Source organism: Vitis vinifera, chromosome 5 (assembly GCF_030704535.1).
Source record: "Vitis vinifera cultivar Pinot Noir 40024 chromosome 5, ASM3070453v1".
NCBI classification, from domain to species: Eukaryota; Viridiplantae; Streptophyta; class Magnoliopsida; order Vitales; family Vitaceae; genus Vitis; species Vitis vinifera.
The window spans coordinates 12,344,917-12,371,195 of record NC_081809.1 but is presented as its reverse complement, the minus strand read 5'-3'; the positions used below and the strand labels follow the sequence as shown (position 1 = coordinate 12,371,195).

Sequence of the window (26,279 nt, the reverse complement as noted above, 5' to 3'; positions counted from 1 at the left end):
TTGTATTGGTTTTGTTTAAGCATTTGTTGACTGAGGCTATTTTTTTCATTGCATTTTCATTGAGCATATCTTAAAGTGTCTTGTATGGTGACATTTTGTGTCTTATGTTGGTCGTTATCTTACACTAGGGTGTACCCCCAATATTTGAGTTCATAAGATCTTTTGCAGATTTTCTCACTACTTGATATGTTTTTTTATACATGTGAGTCATTACACTAGGGTATACCCCCTCTTTGGGTTCTTTATATCTCCTGTTGATTTCATGGTCGTTCCCGTTTGCCAATTCTTATGAGTTATCACTTAGGGCATTCCCCTTTTTTAAAGCTTTTCTATTGGGGCATGCCCTCTTTTCATTGAGTTCATTATCCTAATCACTTTTTCTCTTGAGTCATTTAGGCGTTTAGAGCCACCACTTTCCCTAATAGGCATTCAAAGCTGCAATTTTAAGCGTTTAAAGCCATTTCTTCCTGTTTTAGGCATTTAGAGCCACCAACTTCTTTCATAGGCATTCAAAGCCATTTTCTCCCTTTATGCGTTTAGAGCCACCATTTTCTCTCGTAGGCCTTCAAAGCCACAGTTTTAGGCGTTTAGAGTTATCTATTCCAATTTTAGGCGTTCAAAGCCTTCTCTTCCCGTTTAGGCATTTAGATCCATTTCCTTTAGTTTCGCATTCAGAGCCATTTATTTCAGTTTAGGCATTTAGAGCCACAATTTTAGACGTTCAGAGCCATATTTTCTAGTTTAGGTGTTTAGAGCCATTTCTTTCAGTTTTAGGCTTTCAGAGCCATGTTTTAGGCGTTCAGAGTCATCCCTTACAGTTTAGGTGTTCAGAGCCATTTCTTTGAGTTTAGGCGTTTAGAGCCATATCTATTTTGGTTTAGGTGTTCAAAGCCATCTCTTTCAATTTAGGCGTTTAGAGCCACCACTTTCTCTCATAGGTATTCAGAGCCAAAGTTTTAGGTGTTCAGAGCCATCTTTGTTAGTTTAGGCGTTCAGAGCCATAATTTTAGGCGTTTAGAGCCATAATTTTAGGTGTTCAGAGCCACAGTTTTAGGTATTCAAAGCCATCTCTTCCAAATTTAGGCATTTAGAGCCATCTTTTCCAGTTTAGGCATTCAGAGCCATTTATTTCAGTTTAGGCATTCAGGGCCATATGTTTTATTTTAGGCGTTCAGAGCCACAGTTTTAGGTGTTCAGAGCCATCTCTTCCAATTTAGGCATTCAAAGCCATTTCTTCCAGTTTAAGCGTTCAGAGCCATCTTTTTTAGTTTTAGGCATTTAAAGTCATTTCTTTCAATTTTAGGCATTTAGAGCCATCTTTTCCGGTTTAGGCGTTCAAAGCCATTTCTCACAGTTTTAGGTGTTTAGAGCCATCACTTTTAGTTTTAGGTGTTCAGAGCCACCTCTTTTTATTTAGGCGTTTAGAGTCATTTCTCACAGTTTTAGGTGTTCAGAACCATCTCTTTCAGTTTAGGCGTTTAAAGCCATCTCTTCTAGTTTAGGCGTTCAAAGCCATTTCTTATAGTTTTAGGAGTTCAAAGCCATTTCTTCCAATTTAGGCATTCAGAGCCACCTTACCTTGGACTAGGTGTTTAGAGCCACTAGGTGTTTCGAGCCACCATCCTTAGTTAGGTGTTCAAAGCTACCTTCCACAGTTTAGGCGTTTAAAGCCACATTTCTCCAATTTAGGCATTCAAAGCCACCCACCTTCCTCAGTTAGGTGTTCAAAGCCACCCACTTTTAGTTTAGGCCTTTAGAGTCATCCCCTCCCATAGGCGTTCAGAGCCACTTTGCTCAATTAGGCGTTCAGAGCCACTTTCTCAAGTAAGCGTTTAGAGCCACTTTTCTAGCTCAGGAATTTAGAGCCACTTCTCCAACTTAGGCATATAAAGTCACCGTCTCAGATTGGCGTTTAAAGCCATCTTTCTCATATTGGGTGTTTAGAGCCACTTTCCTTAGTTTAGGCGTTCAAAGACACCTTCTTCAGTTTAGGTGTTTAGAGCCAACCTCCTCTAGTTTAGGCATTCAGAGCCACTTTCCTCAATTAGGCGTTTAAATCCACCTTACACAATTTAAGGCGTTCAAAGCCACCCACCGTCCTCATTTAGGTGTTCAGAGCCACCCACTTTTAGTTTAGGCTTTCAAAGCCATTGCCCCCCATAGGTGTTCAGAGCCACTGATTCGACTCATGGTAGCTTAGCTTTAAAGGCGTATCAACAAAATTTATACCTTAAATACTATTACTAAAGTAGCCAAGCTACTATAGCATAGTGGTTCTAGGATCGTTCACTGGGAAGGGTTTTCGCAAACACTAGTGATATTCAAATTAGGAAAATAGGTGATTTTCTTATGGATGTTAGCTTTAAAAGAAGATGTAAATGTTTTAGAAAGATTTAAACTAATCTAAGCTAACATTAAAGACTAAAATGAAAGGGTGTAAAAACAAGTTTCTCAAAGATAGGATAGCTATGCTCTGGCTCTTATGCAAATTGGAAATCTCAGGATAGGCTCCTCGAGTTGGGGTTGCAACTATGGTGATGCTTGCTTCCCGAACTGGTATGGATTTAGCAAATCAAGTTTTAATCCTTTAAAATGGCAAAACAGATGGTAGTGAATTTCATCAATGGTTATTCACCTTAGACTTCCTTTGAATGGCTCGTAAGAGATAACTAATGGTCTAAAGCCAAAATCTTACCAAATATTGGCAACTCAAAGTCATTCCAAGTGATAAACTCACCTTTCAATGGCCATTGAAATTGGTTCTAACGGATTAATGCAAAACTTGAAATTGAAAACCTCACCTTCCAATAGCTCATAAGAGATAACTAATGGATAGAAATCCAAAAGCTTATCAAGTATTGGCCGTTGGAAGTTGTCCAAAGGAAATAAAAACCAAACTTTGCATTAATGAACCTTTAATGAAAAACGACTACCTTACCTTCCGGGTGCGAGAAATTTCCATGGGATTGCATCCAAGTCATCACATAACATCCATACTTTGAGAAACTAAAAGTTTTAACCAATCATCCTCTGAGGAAAAGCCCTCAGAGGCTGTTTGGCTACTAAGAAAATAGAAATGGGGAAGATAAAAGAGAAATGAGAGAGCTCCGTATATCACTCAGTGTAAAACGTAACACGCATGTTCTATATATTCCAAGAGGTGATTTCCACCCTTTATATAGTCTTTACAAAAGCAAAAGCTTGTGATTGGTTAGTTACAAGGATAAAAAAGGAAATTACATCAAAAAATACATAGGAAAATATCTAAAGTGGAGTCGGCAAAAACGGAGGAAAATTCGCACCACGCATGGGTTGTGCGAATTTGGAAGGTGTTGTGCGAATTTCGCACAAGCCTGGATCAGTTGTCTTCCGAAGGCCATATCTTCCTCATTTCAGCTCCAAATCGTACACAGTTTGAAGCGTTGGATTCTTGACTTCCTGAGCTTTGAAATGGTATATAGCATGTAGAAAATGGACTTCGGGAAGTGCTCCGAAAGTGCGAAAGAAGACTGTAGTTGTTGTCCTCTTTTTTCTTCACTCTGTTTTCCTCTTCTCCATTGTTCTTTCCTTGCATACTTTGAACGACTTTGGAAAAGGGCTATGGAGCTCCAAATCTTGGTTCTTCATGAATTTGAGTTTCCAAAAGCTTTGCCATAACTTGTCCAAGTAGCTCCTCCATCATTTGGCATGCTTGAATTGATTCATAAGCTGATAAAAACATGTAAACTTGCCACAAAATGGTTAAAACCAATTACTAAGGACCTTAATGAATTAATTGGGTTAAATGAATATGATTACTACTCAAAGGTGCTTAAAACCATTATAATTAGGTCTACAAAATAGCACTTTTTGGTAGTAATCAGCCACCATTTTCTTTCATGGGCATTCAGAGCCATTTTCCTCCTTTAAGAGTTCAAAGCCACCACTTTCCCTCATAGGCATTTAGAGTCATAGGCCTTCAGAGCCATTTTCCTTCATAGGCATTCAGAGCCATCATATCTTCAGTTTGACGTTCAAAGATGTCTTCTTCAGTTTAGGCGTTTAGAGCCACTAGGCATTCAAAGCAATCTTCTTCAGTTTAGGGGTTCAAAGCCATTTTTTTTTTCAATTTAGCGTTCATAACCCTTTTTTTTTAGTTTGGTATTTAGAGTCATTACTCAATTTAGGCATTCAGACCCACCATCTTTAGCTTAGATGTTTAGAGCCATTTCTTTTAGTTTAGGCGTTCAGAGCCAACTTCTATAGTTTAGGTGTTCAGAGTCACCTTCCTTAATTAGGTGTTCAAAGCCACCTTTTTCAATTTAGGCATTTAGAGCCACCTCACTTAGCTTAGGCTTTCAAAGCCATAGGCGTTCAAAGATATAGGCATTTAGAACCATTCCTCCCATAGGCATTCAAAGCCACAACTTTCTTTCATAGGTGTTAGAGCCACAGGCATTCAAAACCATTTTCTCTCATAGGCGTTCAAAGCCACAGTTTTAGGCTTTCAAAGCCACCATTTTCTTAGGCATTCAAAGCCATTTCCTTCATAGGCATTCAGAGCCACAGGCGTTCAGGGTCATTCTTCCCATTGGCGTTCAGAGCCACTATTTTCATTAGCGTTCAAATCCATTTCCTTCATAGGCATTCAGAGCCACCATTTTCATAGGAGTTCAAAGTCATTTCCTTCAAAGGCATTCAAAGCCACAAGCCTTCAAAGTCATTCCTCCCATAGGCATTCAGAACTATCATTTCATGGGCGTTCAAAGCCATTTCTCTCGTAGGTGTTTAAAGTCATATTCCTCACTAGAAGTTTAGAGCCACTTTGCTTAGTTCCACTTTCTTTAGTTTAGGCGTTCAAAGCCATCTTGCTTAGTTTAGGCCTTCAAAGCCACCTCGTTCAGTTTAGGCCTTCAGAGCCACCTTTATCAGTTCAAGCATTCAGAGTTGTAGTTTTCTAGAGTCTTCCCTCTTCCATTTTGTGTGTGATATAGTCCATTGAGCTTATAACATGTGTTTTGATCGTATCATTGGTACCCCTCACCTCGTGCCCTTGTATAGAGCACATGTAGTTTTCCTTCTGTATGTGTTTGTTTGTATGCTCCTTGGTGGTTTAGCTGCTACTCGACTTCAACATCAATTTTCGACTCATTTTTGAAGACATTTCTGAGGGATTCTGGATCCATAGTGTAACTTTAGAGGCGCCTTAGGAGTTTTCGTTCTTGCCATTTTTATAGGGTGTTAGAGCCTTTTTGTTCTTGTTTTGGTTTAAGAGAGCCCGTGTCATACTAGAACAAATTTGGTGGTCTTTCTTGTTCTTCGGCAGAGCTCACTTCATTTCGCTTGTGTATATACTCACTTTACTCGTGGACTCTATCAAAGAGGGGCATATTTGTAAACCCCAAAATTTGTCCCAATTTTAATTTTACATTAATTTTTAGCCTAATTTTACTTTTAAAATTAAATCTTGATTACATATGATATTTTTGGTCCACTCACCATTTAATTATTAGTTTTTATTATTTTGTATTTTATTATTATTATTATTATTATTATTATTATTATTATTATTATTATAATTATATTATATTATATTTTTTTTTTCTCTTTCTTTTATCTCTCATCTCTCCTCTCTCACCTATGCCTTCCCTAACAACCCCACCTACTCTCTTTCTCTCACCCATACCCCCACGTACAAAGACCCATCCCTTTTATCTCTTCCCGTTTCTCTAATTTTTTTATTTCCTTTTTTCTTTTAGTTTTTTCTTCCCATTTTTCGGTGGCCAGCCCCCATTCTTATTCCTCCCCTTATCACCCACACTCCACGGACACTTCTAGCATACACCAATTGGCCCCATATATTTTTTTTTTCTTCCTCCGCACACTACCACACGCCCCCCCTCATTTCCTTCATTCCATTTATTTTTTCTTTTTCATTTTTTTCATTTTTTATTTCTCAAAACCCCATCAATCCCTCACCGCTGCCAGCAGGACCACCTGCCAGTCATGACCGATGAGCTACTGTTGGCCGATGACCCCTTCCTCTTTTATCTCATTCTCTCATTCCCTTATTTTCCCATCACACCCATTTCCCATTATTATTATTATTATTATTATTATTATTATTATTATTTATTTGTGCAGTAATGGTTTGTGATTTTAGGCTTAATTTATTTAGATATTTATTTATTAAATTGAGTTTGGTTTTAATTGTGAATTGGGTTAACATAGATTGAGCTTAATTTTAGTTGTGAATTTGGGTTTGTTTATTAAATTAGGTTTGAATTATGAGATATTAAATTTTGGTTTAATTGGATTTATTTTGATTTATTGTATTTAGGCTTAACTAATTGTACTTTTATTTTGGTAATTAATTGGGAAATTTTGCACTATGGCTATTGGCATGAGGATATTTATGTGGGGCTATTTTTGTTTTGGCATAGGCCCATTTTGTAATTTTGTTGGCTGAGTACGGATTTATGACATGTGGAATATGGAATTTCATGAAAAAAAGTAAGACTCAGAAAGTTGTAGAAAGATATTGAACTTGTTGTAAGCTTGTTAGGGTACATATTTGATTTCCCACTTATATTTGGTTTTATTTATATAGATTTCTATAAATATTTGTTTGAATATATTTACTTGTTATGTACAGAATTGAACATCGAACAAACCAAAAATTTTGTTTGAATAAGAGGAACAATTCAGTAAACATGTTTTAATAAAATAATAGTTCAGAAAATATTCTTTTTAATAAAAGAAAGTTTTTTATTAATAAAAATTTAGAAAAATGCTTTTAGAAAAATCCAAAAAAATTGTTTTTAATAGAATTTGAAAAATTGTTTTTAATAAAATTTTCCAAAAATTTCTTTGTTTAATAAAAATTGTCCAAAAATTGTTTTGTAAATAAAGTTGTCCCAAAAATTAATTTTTAATAAAATTGTCCAAAAAATGTTTTTTTTTTGTTTTAAAAAAATAAATTTTTTTCCTTAATTAAAATGAGATTAAAAGTAATTTCTAGAAATAAGGGATTTAAATTTTTTCTTTTTAATTAAGAATTCGTTTGCAAATAAAGTTATGTTTTTTTCTTCATAATTTGTATAAATCACTTTTTTAAATGAAGATGAATCAAAATACTTTTGTAAATAAAATTGTAAAAAGTCATTTTTTTAAAGTGAAAATCATTTTTTTTATTGTCAAATTGAAATTTTGTAATAAATTCTTTTGATAAAATAAGTGTAAATAACTTTCTTGATAATTGGACACAAGTGAAATTGAATCAAATCATTAATTGAAAATAAATTGAAACTTCTTTTTTTGTAAATAAATAAATTGGAATCATTAATTTGAAATTGTTTTTAATAAACTCCTTTGAAATGTCTTGTAAGAAATATATTTTTTAATTAATTCAATAAATCAATTTGTATAATCACCTTGTCATTTATTTTGTGTAATCTTGTAATTAGATTTCACCATTATTTTTGTGAATATCGATTTTTACCATGACTTGTACATATTCATTTATGTAATTATTTTACTTGGTATTCATAATTAATTATTAATTGTTACAATTCATTCAATTCGTTTAATATAGACCGTATGTATACAGGCTTAGAAGAATGCTACGACTCACCATCATACCTTCTCAATAGGTAATCTAATCCTCGAACCTAGATTCGATTTTTTACAGACATGTTTTTTCTTAAGGAGTTACACTTAAAGTTTTTTTTTTTTTTTCTTATTTTGTTTTTCCCTTTAAAAATAAAACAAAACTAAGTAGCAACTCCAAGTCTTTTCTAAAAATCATATTTTTCACCAAATAAAAAACGAGTCTCACCGTCGAGTGGGGAGTCACGTGAAAAACACGGTTTGCAATTCCATAGGATTGTTTTCTCAAAATAGAACCGTTTTCTGTTGGGGCATCTCTATTCACGTTGGATGCAGCCATAAAAGAGAAACAATTTGTACCTTTGAAAATGGGCTCCAAACACACAACTTGAAAGACACTACCAAAGATTTTTTTTGAAGGCAACATGCATAAGAAAGTTGTCTAGCACGCGTCAAATGACCATTGCCAACGTTCATTAATTATTATAACATTGCATGACATCCAAAGTCCACTAACTTTTATTGTTTAAAGAATTGTTGATGCATAGTGATCATGGCATTTCATGTAGGATTTATATTATAATATGCAACAAGCAATAATGTGCTTAGATCATGAACCATATTATGTTATTATTTATTTATTTATTTTGGGCTATTGTAGTTTAGATTTAAAGCAATTATGTATTCATTATTTATTTAAAGTGTTCGTTTGTTAGGTTGATCTCATGGTATAAGAAATTTTATTTTATTTCTTTATAAATTCATTTGAACATGAAAACAATTAAAATAATTTTTAACATTCATTTTGGAAATTAAAAGAAAATAATAATAATAGCAACATATCTACCTAGTTTTTTTTAATGATTCACGTTATTCTTTATTTTTTTCTTTAAAACTTTAATTACTATTTATCAATCATGTAATTTAGTTTTCTTAAATTCTCTGTCTTTTTTTTAATAATAGTATAAAATTGGAATTTTAAAATTTTTAGTTTTGGTTCATTTGAATAATAGTGGAAAATTAGAATTTTAAAATTTTTAGTTTTAAATTTTTGAAAATAGTGAAAAATTAGAATTTTTAAATTTTACTTGTGGCTAATTTTGGATGATAATTGGAAATTAGAATTTGAAAATTTTAGTTTTAGGTTGAGGCAAAATAGTTTTTCTGAGATGTTAATTCAACAGTTGTATATTAAACGATTTTTCTTGAATGTAGAATAAATTAGTTTCTTGATTAATATTTTGACATTTAGCTGTTGGTAGTTAGTTTTAGGTTGATTTTATGTTAAATAACTTTTATAAAATGTCACCTATTTAGCTTCATGATAATGATCTTTCTTGAATGTCAGTAAGTATGTTTCATGTCAATTATCTATTGTTTGATTATGTTATGAAATTTGAAGTTTTCACTTGTGGCAATGGTAATTCTTAGTTTCTTTTGTATTCTCTTATTATAAAGCATGTTATTTGTTTAGGTTGTTAGATTAAAATTCTTACTTTGGGAAGTGATGTTCCAGGGTTTGGATAAATGCATATTGTGAATATTATGAAATTATTGCTTGCAAACTAACATTCAGGTACATTTTGGTCTTGTTGATTCCCAGGTTTAAGTAGGTTTGCCTATTGTTATATCATATTTGCTTTATCTTGTTTGGTATCCACTTTATTGATCAAACTGATTGCTATAACATTCTCAACTTAACTAGTAGAGATCTTGTTAGGGCTTAGAAGGGTGATATCTTTTGAGGTACCTTCCTAATAGGTAACCTAATCCATAGACTCATACTTGAGTTTTTTTGTAGACAACTTATCCAAAAGTCATGAGTCATTTTAGGGGTTTTGTTCTTACTTAATTTATCCTTTAAAAATAAATAAAAGTAGTGACCTCATTTTATTTTATTTTATAATAAAAATAAAGTTTTTCACCTTAAATAAAAGTGAGTCTCGCTAGTCGAGTGGGATTACAAATGAAAAATGCGAGTCCACACAATGATGAGTAGTTTGTTGAATTGAGTTTGAGAGAGACCTGGGTTGTCATGTTGATTGATATAAAAGGTGAAGAATTATCATAGGGGTTGAGAATGGAGGGATGTATTTGAGGAGAAAGGGATGTATTTGAAGAGGTGGGAGAGAAAGATTAATTTTGTGTAGTTTCAACCATTTGAGAAATTTTGCTTGTGAGAGCTTAGAGATGCTTTGATGCCATAAGACAAATACAAGAAGAGGAAGAAATTATGAAATGGTCTCTGGCTTTCATTGATGAAGTTTTTGTACAATATATACTTGTCTTGGTATGTAGTCGAATTAAAACTACCAAAAATAAGAAAAGGAAACTAGATAAAATAAATTATATAAACACCACCAAAATAAGAAAATGAAACTAACTAAAATAAAGGGTATATACACTACTAAACAAATAAAAAAATAAAATTAACTAAAATAAAGGATATACTAATTACAATCCCATTATTTTCGTATTTGATTGAAATTGACTTTCCTCATTATAACTATCATCTCATTTTGTACTCTGTAAGATGGTGTGCCTCAACAATATTAACATTTAAGTCTCATTGTGTAGTAAATTATAAATTAGGCGGTGTTTGTTTTACTTAAATCCGAATAGAACTTAATTTAACTTAACTCTAAGTACAATATAATAGTACTAAATACTAAATTATTTTTTTTTATTAATTTATTTTTTTAAGCGTTAAGTATTAATAAAGTGAAGGTTGTGTTGATATTTTATTTTGGTTGTTTCAAAAAGTTATTTTTAATATTCAGCTAAAAGTAAAAAATAAAAATAAAAAATTGTTTTTTTATTTAATAAAAAAATTTGAAAATTAAGTAATAAGTAGAAAAAATTTATTTTTTTTGTTTCTTGTTTTACTTAAATCCAAATAGAACTTAATTTAGCTTAACTCTAAATACAATATAATACTATTAAGTACTAAATTATTTGTTTTTTATTATTTTCTTTTGTTAAGCATTAAGTATTAATAAAGTGAAGGTTGTGTTGATATTGTATTTTGGTTGTTTCAAAATATTATTTTTAATATTCAGTAAAAAGTCAAATATTTTGACTTTTTTTATTTAATAAATTTAAAAAAAAATTAAGTAATAAGTAGACAAAAAACAAACAATTTGAAGTTGAAAGTAAATTACATTTATGTTAAAAAAACAAATGTCACCTTAATGCACATGCACGAGAAGTGCAAGTTATATAAATCAATTCATTTTTTATATCTAAAACGTGTGACCAAACATATCAATGTGTATTTACTCAAACAGGTTTCTTATTATGATATTAGCATAATTGTCAACTTTTTTTTTTTCTAAAAATACTCTTTCACAACTAACATTTGCAATAAGTCATTTACAATAGTCTAGTCTCCACCATGGCCAATACTTAGAAGAGAGAAGATGAAATCCCCAACCAAGACAAAAAAATCTGATGTCGTTACAATCAATCAAGACTAGTAGGAAAGGAGAAGAAAGTGAAGAATTTATAGGTGGATATTTTGAAAGATTAATCCTTTTATAAAAGTAGTGGATTAAAATCTTTTCAACTCTTTTTGCTTATTTATTTATTTTTACATTGATATAAGGAGTTTTTGAAAAATCACTAATTCTCTATATTTGAAACAAAAATTATATGATTCATGATACAATCATTTTAAGGGTTGATTATGAATTAGCTAGTCAGTTAAATAAGACAAACCGAGTTGGATGGAAGTTAATGTTGAATCGCACCAAAATTAACTCACATCTTAATCTTAGACCAACCATGACTAGGTCAAATATGACTCAACCAAGTCATTGTGAACTTGATTGATATCTTGAAAATTCAACACATTCAAAGCATTTGGAATTAGAATGCATGTGCTCATTTTCTTTCTGTCTAGAATAATTAGTATGACAATTTTGAATTTAAGAAAACTGATTTTTTCAAAATAAAGTTGGACCTAATTTTTAAGATCCAATTGAAAAAATCTAGAAGGGAAATACTTTTCTTTTTACCCAATAATATTAACTCTAAGAAAGACAAATTTTCTAAAGAAAAAATAATTAAAACTAAAAGTTCAATGGATAAAACCAAGTTTATGAAATAAAATTTCAATTCCACCAAGATGCAAATGACATTAAATCAATATCTTAATCTTTGAGCTTTGCTTTGGATTAAGATACTAAAGAAACATTAATTTGATATCTCACCCTTAATTTATAGGATTTGGAACATATAGATTTGTTATTATCATATTAACACGTACATGCACAAATTTCGTGAAGTCCTAAAAATTAGTAAAACTATAAGAAAAATAATGCAAATAATTTTTTTTATTAAAATTAATAATTATGGGGTATAATATTAGTGTTAGTATTTTTTAAAACGAATATTTTTTCTTTAATTCTTTCATTTTGATCACTTTGAAATATAATAAAAAAATTTCTTGATTTCGAATATCAATCGAGGGTCTTAAGTAACTTGTTCTCGAATTAAAGAGCCAAGAATTTGATTAAGAGGGGCAAAAAGTAAGATTTAGTTCATTGATAACCTAATTTTTCACCAAAGCTTGAGGTCATAGGATCAAAACCTAGGAGGGGGCATGTGCCCCTCTAAGCCCCACTTGAACTTAAACTTGGAGTACAAGTTATTTGAATCATTTCATATTTTAAACCTAAAATGTGTGATGTGTACCATGTCAAAGTGTTTTTACTCAAATTATTAATTTGTCTTTTAATTCTAAATTTGACACCAGAACTTTTATATCATACTAAGTAGTATTTTTTTTTCATAACTTATCCATTAAAAATTTCAATTTCTCTTTATTACGGAATGAATTAGTACTTCAACAATAAAACAACCTTAAAACACTAGGCAAGTTTTAATGTATTACCTAGAAGAACTTTAAAATCGATAACATAGGAATAATCACGAAGGCCATAAACAAATACAATAAAAAAATGGAAAAAGAAAGCATGGAATTTTTATTAATTCTTGGTATAAGTTTTCTGAGAGGACTATAATACATTACTTAATAACATTCATACTAGTATGTAAGGCTATGTTTGATTCCCAAAAAAAAAAAAAAATAGGGAAAGAAAAAAAAAAAGTTTTGGTTTTCTCATATTTGGTTTTATTATAAAAAATATATATAAGAAAATCAAATATAATTAAAATTAATTTGAAATTTATATATTTCAAATTATTTAATTTTGCTATAATAATAAACAAAATGAGTTTAAAGAAACATATAAAAATAATTTATTAAATTTAAAATTATTTTTTATTTTTTATTTTTTTTCACTTTTTTTTTTCTACTTTTCCTTTATATTTTATTTCCTTAAAGATTTTATCTCAAATTTTTCATGAACCAAACATAACCTAAATCTTTCTTACCAAAATCCTATTATATACATATAATTAGTTAAAATAAACCTCACCATATCTATATGAGATTTGGTAAAAGTTTATTTTCTACCATCACTTAATTTACCATAATAATCCTATTTTATTTATTTTCCTTTCTAAGATAAAATAAACCCAATTTGGACGTTGGGTTGCAGCTGAAGGAGAAGGGGCTTGTTACTGAGACACAGGAGTGAGTGAATGATGGAATGGACGCCAAACCACCGGACTTATTTTTCTGTCCTGGCCCAAAACAATGAAATAGATTTCAAAACCGTGTTCCATACGGGGAACAACGACTTCCAGAGCCTGCAACTTCACAACCGTGTTCGATAATTATTTCCCAGAGACAAGTCTCAATATTGAACTCAGACGAAGTCCTTGAATAAAAACAGCACATTCTTTAATCATCTTTGTCCTTGGCCATAAATCCATGTGGTTAGGTTTGAAAACCACGTATAAGAAAGAGGACCAAAGTAATGGAAGGGAGTTCTCTATGTCCATCCTTCGGTGATTTCAACACAGCAAGAATTGACTTTCGAAGTAAGCAGGAAACTTCGTACTGGGGATTCAAAATGAAGGATTCTACTTGTGGATTTATATTTATGTAAGCTCAGAAGGAACTCCTTTCAGGCACTAGCTTGCTGATTGCAAAGAGCCGAAATGCCCTCCCCACTAAATTCTCCAACACCATGTTTCATCTACTTTTCACTTACCTCCATTCTTTTAATTGTCTCCCATCTGGGATACATCACAGGTACTGCAGCAGATGACAACTCCACCGTCATTGGGGCAATCATTGATGCTAATTCTCGTAAAGGTAAAGAGGAAAAAACCGCCATGAAGATAGCCGTAGACAAGTTCAATAACAATTCCAATAATCATAAGCTCTCTCTTATCTTCCGGAACTTCACCGGAGAACTCTACCGGGCGGCCTTAATAGGTTGGTCATCTCTTCCTTGATCCCTTCTACAGCTGTCTGATCACCTATTATTTTCAATATTGATCCATCAACCACCCAAACTATCTCTATGCCTCTTATATATCTTCTATTTTTATTTTTAATTAAAAATTAAATATGAAAGGATGAAATCATCCTCATCTTCTTGATTCTAATCTGTCCTTTCCTGTTTTTCTTTTTTCCCGTCCCATTCTTTCATTATCTTCCTTTGTATCATTCATGACACAATGAAAAGGAAGAGGAAATTTGAATGGACATGAAGAAGATAAAGACAAAAATATTTTTTAAAATAAAAGTAGGAAGATAAAGACATGGATGTCTTTATATTGGCCATTTTGCAATCACAGTAGCATAAAAAATATTAAATTATGATGCTTTTCCTTTTTCTTTCCTTTTTTTTACCTCCTTAAGTCGAGTATTCGGTGGAAAAATAGTTTTTTAGAATTTATCGATATTTTACTTATTTATCGTGATATTTTGGAGTGATCAACGTGGCCGGCCCTTGTTATATAAGTTGCACAAAATATAAATATACTCTAATTCAACGTATAAACATAATTTTTAAAAAATATTTTAAAAAACTAATTAATTATAATTATTATATAATTAAATGAAAAATTTTCATCTATTTGAATAACAAAAATATAAAAATTATCATGATAATTTTTTTCATAATATTTTTAATATCATTAATATATTAATCAAGTATTAAAAATTATACATATATTATTATTTATTTTATATCATTTAATACAATTGAATTATATGAATTATAATTTTAATTAATATACTTATGAAATTCATATTTTTTCTGTTATCACATACAATATTATTATCAAATATAATAAATTATATATATATATATATTAATTACAATTTTATTATACTTCTAATTTTATTTTTAAGAGTTTTTTCTTATATTTTTATAATTTCTGATTAATTTTACGTCCACCGATATTTTGTGTCAAAATATCCGTCGATATATCTTCGATATATCCTATGTATCCATAATTACTGATATTTTCATCCTTGACGACCATCCATATAAATTCAAAATCCAAAAAAATCACTTTCATAGGGCAATACATTTTGGGAAAAATAATTCTAATTTCATACATTATAATAGTAACTTTGTGCATGTTTCCAAGAGTACCCTCTAACCAGCTAAAGGTGACTACCACCTATATAAGACAAGCTGAGAGGTACACTTGATTGGTTTCATATATATAGTTGTCATATTCCCTGTCACTACTTTAATCTCTACATCGAACATATCACTTCAAACATGCTATTGGAGATAATAATATAGTTTTTACTTAAAAGTAACAATGTTAGTAACTAAAAGTACCGCTATAGATAGAAACATGTACTAAATTATTTATCACTCATCACCATTTCAGTTTTTATATTAAACATGCCACTATCAAAAGTAATATTAATTATACCTAAAAGTAACAATGTTACTAATTAAAAATACCACTGTAAATAACATGATATACTAAGTCCATTAGGTTTTTTTATTGTCATTGCTATAATTTTGAGAACAATTATTAAATAATATGCCCAAAAAAATAAACATAATGTACTTTTTAAAAACATTATTTATTAAAATAAAAACAATTGTAATGGTTTGCTTTTTTAATTAAACAAAAATGTACTTTTTTTTTACATATTTAATAAAAAAAATTAGTTTTTCTTTTTAAATATCAATGTGTGAGAATGGTGAATTTATATTTAAAATTCTAATGCAAACACTTTTAAAATTTTAATTCTACATACCTTTAAATAATGCTTTTAAAATTTAACACTCTTAAAAAATGATCATTACCAAGAATAAAATTAAAGGTAAATTAATATTTTTTTAATATTATTTTTTTGTTTTAATTTGAAGAAAAAAATTTAGTTTCAGTGGATGGTTTTTTTTTTTTTTTTTTTTTTTTTTTAATTTTTAAAATTTAGGTTTAATGTCCTATAAAAATAAAAAATGAGATCCATAATATGAAAATTATAAACATTATAAATATAAACATATTAATACAAAACAAAATTAAATATTATATGTGTATATATATATATATATATATATATATATATATATATTTGAAATCAATATCATTTAAAATATTAGTATTTATTTATTAGATTATTAATTATTATAGGTGAGTATATTTTTATATTAAAAACTAATTATTATAATGCATTAATTACATATGATGTTAAAATAAAAATTTAATAAAAAAAGTAAAAAACATAATGAATAAATGAATTGTATTTTTAAAAAATAAAGTTTGCCTTTTAAATTAAGTAGATTTTCAAAATAGGGAGAAATGTGAATTATTTTAAAAAATTAATTAAATCAAAGTATTAAAAAAGAATAAAACTTAATTGATATAAAACTTAATTCAATTTGGGGAGGAGGTGGGAATGGGGCCGCTATTAGTGGGAAGGAAAAAAGGAAAACAAAAAAAAATGAAAAAAAAAAAAAAAAAAAAAAAGAGGTGGGGGAAGGCCACTAATTGGGTCTTCAAGTGAAAAAAAAATAATAATAAAAAAGAAAAAATGAATAAAATTAAGGTAAAAAAAGAGTGACGACCTAGAGCTCATTGGAGCTCATTGGAATTATGTACAAAATTATTATTCCAATATATTATCGTGAAAGTAACTTTTCTGGGTTCTGAATTTATCCATATTAGATAGGATATATTTAGATAATTCTCCCGAAATAAACTTAGGATAACTTGAAAAACTTGTTTTAAGTAGGAAAAAGAAAAGAAAAAGGAAAAACAAATGAAATAGGTGGAAATAGATTTTTATTGCTTCTATGTAGTGAAAAACACTGCTAAGTACTGAATATGAATGAAATAGGCAGAATAAAAATGGAATACAATTGATGGAGTTCATAACATTTAATTGCAGCTGAAGAATTGATTAAAGAGGAGAAAGTGCAAGTGATTGTGGGCATGAATACATGGCAGCAAGCGGCTTTAGCTGCTGAAATCGAAAACCAAGCTCAAGTACCAGTTCTTTCATTGGCGGCATCAGCGAGTGTCCGGCCGTCGAGGCGGCTTGGAAGGCCCACGCTGATACAAATGGGCAGCAATATTTATGAACAGGTAAGGTGCATTTCAGCCATCGTTCGCTCCTATCACTGGCGAGGGGTCATTGCAATCTACGAAGATGATGCGTACGGTGGAAACGCTGAGATGTTAACTCTTTTCTCTGAAGCTCTTCAAAGAGTTGGATCGGAGATCGAGTACCATTTGTCTCTTCCTCCCATATCATCTCTATCTGATCCAAGAGAATCAGTATATCAAGAGCTCTTGAAGCTTCTGAGCACACAATCCAGGGTTTTCATTGTTCTTCAATCATCATTACCAATGGCTACCCATTTGTTCCAAGAAGCAAGGCGAATGGATTTTATGGGGAAAGACTCAGCCTGGATCATTACAGATAGCATTTCAAGCTTCCTGGATTCCATGGATACCTCTGTTATCCCCTATATGGAAGGGGCTCTAGGAATCAAGTCCTACTATTCCAAATCCAATAGGCCCTTCCTAGAATTCTCTGCTCAGTTTCAGAAAAATTTTAAATCCGAAAACCCAGAGGAAAACAACACCCAGCCGGGAATTCATGCACTGCGAGCAGATGATAGCATTGCTGTCATCGCACGGGCCCTGGAGAGATTAGCTAGTGATGATACTAATACTCCAAAAATGATGTTAAAAAATATATTAGCAAGAAACTTCAGTGGTTTAAGTGGCAACATTATTTTTGAAGGGGGTGATCTATCAAATTCAAATTCGTTGCTGTTCAGGATTATAAACGTTGTTAGAACGGGCTACAAGGAGCTTGACTTTTGGACGCAGGACTTAGACAACCCTTTCAGAAGAGAAGGTCGAGACAAAAATAGCAGTAGAAACACCACAAAGGTTTTGGATGGTCCAGTGATTTGGCCTGGGTACCTAATAAAACGTGTCCCCAAGGGATGGGAAATGCCCACTGATGCAAAACCATTGAAGATTGGAATTCCAGCTAAAACCTCTTTCGACAAGTTTGTGAAGGTGGACGAAGCCGAAGCCGAAGCTGACAAAAGATATAGTGGTTTCTGTATTGATATTTTCCGCGAGGTGTTAAAAATTTTGGAGCAAAATTACTCTCTACCCTACGAGTTCCATCCAGTTATTGGCACATACGATGAGCTGGTTGATTTTGTTTATAACAAGGTAATTACTCCTATCTCTAGCCTTTGATCTTTAAATCTTTCTCAATAATCATGAGATTCCCCACACTAGAAGTAAATCTCAACTTCGATCCCTGTAATGTCCATGATTAATTTATTTCTATCTTCAGCTGCCTTTTGTCCCTCTTCCTTTTCTAATGACGCTTAAAGCATCTGTCTGGCTTACTGACCAACGTGTTGTTGGTTAGACGAAAACAACTGAAACAGGTATTTGATAAATGAAAATCAAATTGTTAGTTGCCTTCAGCCAATCAAAGTCTGACTGAACATCATTCTCTCCTAGTCAATATTTGCCTGCTTGACTACAGCAAGAGAGCCGGAATTTAACAAAGTTTTTTTTATGGAAGAAATACTGCTTAGTAGACTTTTCTGATATATTAACTTTTGACTTTGTCGTCATAAGACAGCAGTGAACATATGACAGAAGATTAACTCTCAGAATTCCTGAATCAGACTTTGTATTTGTTTCAATCATTTGTTTCTGATAGAAATTTTGTGTGCATCTCTTGTGAATCAAATACATGGAAGACCTATGATGCTGTGGTTGGGGATGTGACCATACTAGCCAACCGTTCAAAAAAAGTGGAATTCACAGTGCCATATGCTGAGTCGGGATTGGTTATAGTACAAGTAAGTTCTGAAGAACCTCAGAAGGCATGGATGTTCCTGAAGCCTTTCACCATGGAAATGTGGGTAGTCACAGGTGCCCTCTTGATCTACACCATGTTCATAGTATGGGTACTGGAGTACCAATCCAATAATCCGGCATTCAGAGGCCCATGGAAGAATCAGCTTGGGACTGCTCTTTGGTTCACCTTCTCTTCTCTTTTCTTTGCTCATAGTAAGTAGTAATAATAAAAATGGAAGACATTTTGGTTTGCTCAATAATTAAATTACTTAGCATCCTGTTGTTTCATTTTTCATTTTCCAGGGGAGGCAATTCATAGCAATATTACTCGAGTAGTGATAGTGGTGTGGCTATTTGTTGTCTTCGTCTTAACCTCCAGCTACACTGCTAGTCTCTCTTCAATCCTCACTGTCCGACGACTTGAATCCAATGTGACAGATGTGGAATGGCTAAAAGCTACCAAGTCTGTGGTTGGTTGTGATGGTGATTCATTTGTGAGGAAATACTTGGAGAATGTGATTAAATTCAAAGGGGCTGATATCAAGAATATTAGCAACCAATACCAATATCCTGGCGAATTCCAGAGTGGGAACATCTCAGCTGCCTTTCTTGAACTCCCTTACGCAAAAGTTTTCATCAATCAGTTCTGCAAGAATTACACTGCCAACCAACCCCTCAACAGATTCGGAGGATTAGGATTTGTGAGTAGTAACTCGAGCTCTTCCCCATTTGCATTCACTAAATTTTTCTTGGGAAATTTGCTTGAGGGAGGAAAGTTTAGGCCACCAAATGTATGGAGTGGCCCAAACTGATTTCCCTTGTCATGCCCTTTTTGTCCAAAGAAAAGTTGCCCATCCCTTGTCTGGGGTACGAATTAGTTGAACCTTTGCTCAGTGGAATAGGATAGTATACGGTATATGGAATTTGTTTAGCATTCTTACTATGAAATCACCTTTGGTCATTTAATTTCATCCTCGTTAATCCCCATGCAGGCCTTTCAGAAAGGATCTCCACTAGCTGCTGATGTCTCTAAAGCCATCCTAACCATATCTGAGAAGGGGATTCTAAAATCATTAGAAGATAAGTGGTTTCCTCGTTCTGCAGAGTGTTCCACCATCGAAATTGATGAGCTAAGCCTACGGAACTTCTGGGCTCTCTACTTTTTATGTGGCGCCACTTCCACCCTCTGCTTTCTATTGTTCTTCCTTTGCCTGTGATAAGCCAAAGATAGAGGAAGTGGTTACGGATCCCAGGTGATAGTCTTTACTTGCTTTCTGTTTCCTTTATTTGTGTTGTTCTGTTGTAACAACTTCTTTCTAGAAGCTCTTGTGAGCTGTACTTTCTGTTATGACAGCTATCTCTATAGTTGTCTTTACTTCTTGTAATAGAGTTTCTTGAACAATATATAAACTCTCTTTCACTCTTGTTTCTCCTACGAAGAGAACAGAGTTTTGCCTTCTCAAATTCTAACTTGGTATCAGAGCCTCTCGATCAAAGGTGTGAGTATTCTCCTATTTTTTTTCTCCTCTTTTTTCTCAGTTTTCCATCTCTTTCCTTAAGATCCAATCATGGATTCCGCTTCCACTCAATCCTCTTCATCATCTGGCTCGATTGGATCTGGACAAAGCACTACAATGGCGTCCCATCCTTCTTATCAGATGCTCAATCATACTCTACTTGTGAAACTTGATTGGACTAATTACATTCTGTGGAAATCTCAGATTGATAATGTTGTTTTTGCCAATGGATTTGAAGATTTCATAGACGGATTTTCCATCTGTCCAGATAAAGAACTCAGTTCAGGATTGATTAATCCTGCCTTTGTTGCTTGGAGAAGACAAGATCGAACGATCCTCAGCTGGCTCTACTCGTCTCTCACACCAGCGATCATGGCACAAATCATTGGTCACAACTCTTCTCACTCTGCTTGGAATGCATTGGAGAAAACCTTCTCATCTTCCTCCAAAGCCATAATTATGCAGCTAAGGCTCGAGTTACAGTCAACCAAGAAAGGTTCTCTGTCTATGATCGATTATATCATGAAGGTTAAAGGAGCTGCAGATAGTCTAGCAGCAATTGGAGAACCTGTCTTAGAACAAGACCAGGTTATTGATTACTACCAAAAAGTGTTATTTTGTAGATCTAATTATAATGGTTTTAAGCACCTTTGTGTAGTAATCATATTCATTTAACCCAATTAATTCATTAAGGTCCTTAGTAATTGGTTTTAACCATTTTGTGGCAAGTTTACATGTTTTTATCAGCTTATGAATCAATTCAAGCATGCCAAATGATGGAGGAGCTACTTGGACAAGTTATGGCAAAGCTTTTGGAAGCTCAAATTCATGAAGAACCAAGCTTTGGAGCTCCATAGCCCTTTGCCTTAGTCGTTCAAAGTAGGCAAGGAAAGAACGATGGAGAAGAGGAAAACAGGGCAAGGAAAATAGGGGACACAGCTGCAGTCTTCCTTCGCACTTTTGGAGCACTTACCGAAGTCCATTTTCTACATGCTATATACCATTTCAAAGCTCAGGAAGTCTAGAATCCAACGCTTTAAACCGTGTACGATTTGGAGCTGAAATGAGGAAGATATGGCCTTCGGAAGACAACTGCTCTAGGCTTGTGCGAAAATTTCGCACAACACCTTCCAAATTCGCACACCCCCTTGCGTGGTGCGAATTTTCCCCTGTTTCTGCTGACTCCACACGAGATCTTTTCTTTTGGATATTTTTGTATAAATTTCCATTCTTCTCCTTGTAATCCACCAATCATAAGATTTCTTAGCTAGGAAGGTTGGAAAAACTTCTCTATTTATATCCCCTTGCATCCGTTGTAACATATATTGATATATAGATATAGAATACATATTACGTTTGACACTTAGAATATTTACAGAGCTCTCCCGTTTCTATTTTCTTAGTAGCCAAACAGCCTCTAAGGGCTTTTCCTTAGAGGATGATTGGCTAAAACTTTTAGTTTCTCAAAGTATCGATGTTATGTGATGACTTGGATGCAATCCCATGGAAATTTCTCGCACTTGGAAGGTAAGGTTGTCGTTTTTCATTAATGGTTCATTAATGCAAAGTTTGATTTTTATTTCCTTTAGACAACTTCCAACGGCCAATACTTGATAAGCTTTTGGATTTCTATTCATTAGTTATCTCCTACGAGCTATTGGAAGGTGAGGTTTTCAATTCCAAGTTTTGCATTAATCCGTTAGAACCAATTTCAATGGCCATTGAAAGATGAGTTTATCACCTGGAATGACTTTGAGTTGCCAATATTTGGTAAGCTTTTGGCTTTAGACCATTAGTTATCTCTTACGAGCCATTCAAAGGAAGTCTAAGGTGAATAACCATTGATGAAATTCACTACCATCTGTTTTGCCATTTTAAATGATTAAAACTTGATTTGCTAAATCCATACCGGTTCGGGAAGCAAGCATCACCATAGTTGCAACCCCAACGCGAGGAGCCTATCCTAAGATTTCCAATTTGCATAAGAGCCAGAGCATAGCTATCCTATCTTTGAGAAACTTGTTTTTACACCCTTTCATTTTAGTCTTTAATGTTAGCTTAGATTAGTTTAAATCTTTCTAAAACATTTACATCTTCTTTTAAAGCTAACATCCATAAGAAAATCACCTATTTTCCTAATTTGAATATCACTTGTGTTTGCGAAAACCCTTCCCAGTGAACGATCCTAGAACCACTATGCTATAGTAGCTTGGCTACTTTAGTAATAGTATTTAAGGTATAAATTTTGTTGATACGCCTTTAAAGCTAAGCTACCATGAGTCGAATCAATTATGAATCTCCTCGGCGGACTTGGATCCGACTATAATGCAGTTGTAACTGCTATTAATATTAGAGATGACAAGATCTCTATTGAAGCTGTTTACAGTATGCTTCTTGCGTATGAACATCGCCTTGAGCAACAAAGCTCGATTGAACAATTCTCTCCTATATCAGCTAATTATGCCTCTTCATCTAATAACAGAGGTGGTGGAAGGAGGTATAATGGCGGTCGATGACAGAATCATACCCCAAACATCAGCAACTATACCTACAGAGGTTGTGGTCGAGGGGGTCGATATGGCCAAAATGGGAGGCACAATTCCAACAGTTCTGAGAAGCCACAATGCCAGTTGTGTGGCAAATTTGGTCATACCGTTCAAATCTGTTATCACAGATTTGATATCTCCTATCAAAGCTCTCAGAGCAGTAATACTTCTCCCTCAAATGCTGGTAATCCAAACTCTATACCTGCTATGGTTGCCTCTTCTAATAATCTTGCATATGACACTTGGTATCTTGACTCTAGAGCCAGTCATCATCTGACTCAGAGTGTGGGCAATCTGACCAGTTCTTCACCATACATGGGCATAGATAAGGTGACAATTGGTAATGGTAAGCACCTATCCATTTCCAACACTGGTTCTCATTGTTTACTTTCTGATTCACGTTATTTTCATGTCAAAAAGGTGTTTCATGTCCCCTTTATATCATCAAACTATAAGTGTTGCTAAATTTTGCTCAGACAATAATGCCTTAATTAAGTTTCGGTCTAATAGTTTCTTTGTGAAGGATCTACATACGAAGAAGGTGCTTGCTCAAGGCAAGCTTGAGAATGGACTTTACCAATTCCCAGTTTTGAACAGCAAGAAAGTAGCCTTTGTTGGTGCTACTAATTCTTTTACTTTTTACTCTCATAATTCCAGTATCTTTGATAATAAGGTGAAGTTATGGCATCACAGACTAGGCCATGCTTCTACTGACATTGTAACCCTAATTATGCAGAGTTGTAATGTCTCTTTTGAAAAGAATAAAAATACTGTTTGTTCTACTGTTTGCTCTTCTTGTCAGCTTGCTAAAAGTCACAGATTACCTACTCATCTTTCACTTCCTTGTGCTTCCAAACCTTTGGAACTTGTTCACACTGACCTTTGGGGACCTACCTTAGTCAAGTCTACCTCTGGTGCTAGATATTTCATCTTGTTTCTAGATGACTACTCACGGTACACCTGGTTCTATCCTCTTCAAACAAAAGACCAAGCCCTTCCTGCTTTTAAGAAGTTCAAACTCCAAGTAGAAAATCAATTTGATGCTAAAATCAAATGCCTACAGTCTGATAATGGTGGTGAGTTCAGATCTTTCAAGACGTTTCTTCAGCAAACAAGCATTTTTCATCGATTTTCTTGCCGTATAACTCAGCTCAGAATGGGAGAGTTGAATGAAAGCATAGGCATGTTGTTGAATCCGGGTTGGCCTTGTTGGCTCATGCCTCCTTACCAATGGAATTCTGGCAATATGCCTTCCAGACAGCTACATTTCTCATCAATAGAATGCCAAGTAAGGTACTCCAGAATAACTCCCCTTATTTCACACTTTTTCAAAAGGTTCCAGATTACAAGTCCCTTAGAGTCTTTGGCTGCTTGTGTTACCCATTCATCCGTCCTTACAACAGTCACAAACTTCAATATCGTTCTGTTCAAAGTCTATTTCTTGGTTATAGTCTTCATAACAAAGGATTTTGTGTCTTGACTTTCTGACTGGACGAGTTTACATCACTCCTCATGTTGTTTTTGATGAGAGACAATTTCCTCTAGCTAAAACTCACCTTCTCTCCCCAACCAAAGACACTTCAACAGATACTTTAATTCCAGCTATTATAACTTCCTTTCCTTCTCCAACCTTCTGTTCTAATGGCAGCCACACATCTTCACTTTCTTCCTCTCCTTCCACGAGTGAAGCTTTTGATTCTGTGAGTAGTCCTACTGTTACTCCTGCCTCTAGTACCTTACCCGAAGCTATACATGAGGATCAACCTCCTTCTCCTTCCCCTGCTCCACGCATGACAACAAGGCTAATGCGAGGTATAACCAAGAAGAAGACCATTCTTGATCTCTCTGCTGTAAAGATCTCAGAACCGTATACACTCAAACAAGCTCTCAAGGATCCAAATTGGATTCAAGCTATGGATTTAGAAATTGCTGCTCTTCATCGGAATCAAACTTGGGATCTTGTTGAACAGCCTTCTGAAGTTAATCTAATAGGTTGTAAGTGGGTATACAAGTTGAAACACAAGCCAGATGGGAGCATAGAGAGATATAAAGCCCGACTTGTGGCTAAGGGGTATAACCAAACTCATGGTCTTGATTATTTTGAGACCTTTAGTCCAGTGGTTAAGGCTGCAACCATTCGAATCATACTAATTGTGGCTCTCAGTTTTCAATGGGAAATTAGGCAGCTTGATGTTCACAATGCTTTTCTCAATGGTGAGTGATTACTACTCAAAAAGTGTTATTTGATAGCTTATAATTAATCCTTTTAAACACTTTTGAGTAGTAGTTTTGGCATTTCAACTCAATTGGCATGTTAAGGACCCTTGAAAGCAATTTTAATCATTTTGTGTAAGTTTTGGTGTTTTGTTAGTTTTTTGATCACCAAAGCAATTCAAGTTTGAGGAGAATTTTGAGGAATCTTGGGCAAAGCTTGGAAGTCATTTGCCAAGAGTAAATCCGGAATGCAAGGAGAAAAAGTAAAGAGAATCTGCCATGAAGCATATTCTTGATGACAGTCGTAGCAGCCACTTTTGGAGCACTTTCTGGAGTCCAATTGATGCATGCTATATACCATTTCAAAGCTCAGGAAGTCAACAATCCAATGCTTCAAATGGTGCATAATTCGGAGTTGAAACGAAGAAGTTGCAGCCATTGCAAGCCAATCACTCCAAGCTGAAGGAAGCATTTTGCAAAGTGTTGCGAAATCACCCTTTTGTTGCGAAGTGATTTCGCAGCCTTTTTGTACAGTAGGGTGTATTTCCTTCTGAAGTTACCCGATATATGCCGCAAGCTGGGAGCTGAGAACCTCAAGGTGGAAGCCAACTTCGCAGCCCTGCGAGAATAGCTTTTTGTTGCGAAGTGATTTTGCAGCCCTTCTTGAGTGTCTGCGAAATCTCGCAGACACCATTTTCTCTTGCGAAATGGTTCCTGGAGCATCCCGATATTTGCTACCGACATTTGGAGATATTTTCTATTAGATTTTTGTTGTCTAAATCCCAAAATACTCCTTGTAAGCCACCAATTACAAGATTCCTTAGCTTTTAAGTTATAAAAAGAGAAAATATCTATGTAATAATTAGTTTTATATTATGTTCATATAAGTACCTCTCGGGAGCCTGTTCTCGGGGAGGAGATCCTTTTGTAAAAGTTTTGGGAAAGCAAGTAAAGTTCAGGCCCTTTGTTTTGCCTTACCTTCTCACTTTGTATTATTTATTTCTTACTAAGTTATGCACTCTCTGAGGAATTTTCCCCAGAGAATGAGTAACTAAACCTCTAGTTCCTTGGAGCTAAGGTTGCCGGGGAAGGTTCCAAGTGCAAGAATGCAAAGCTTTGTGGTTTCAGCCATTAATGAAGAGGAAGTGAAATCCTTTAGTGATTTCTATGTTTTTAGTTA

General features: G+C 33.4%; 1 protein-coding gene across 1 annotated transcript; it reads left to right on the top strand.

The window, feature by feature from the left end:
• Positions 1–16,863: 16,863 nt before the first annotated feature.
• LOC100266584 (glutamate receptor 2.7) lies at positions 16,864–20,155 on the top strand (the record flags this gene model as incomplete). The annotated part of the gene is made up of 4 exons (XM_002283258.5): positions 16,864–18,177; positions 18,723–19,035; positions 19,126–19,523; positions 19,815–20,155. Coding segments are annotated over 4 exons (2,250 nt in total), but the record flags the coding sequence as incomplete, so codon positions are not given.
• Positions 20,156–26,279: the final 6,124 nt, after the last annotated feature.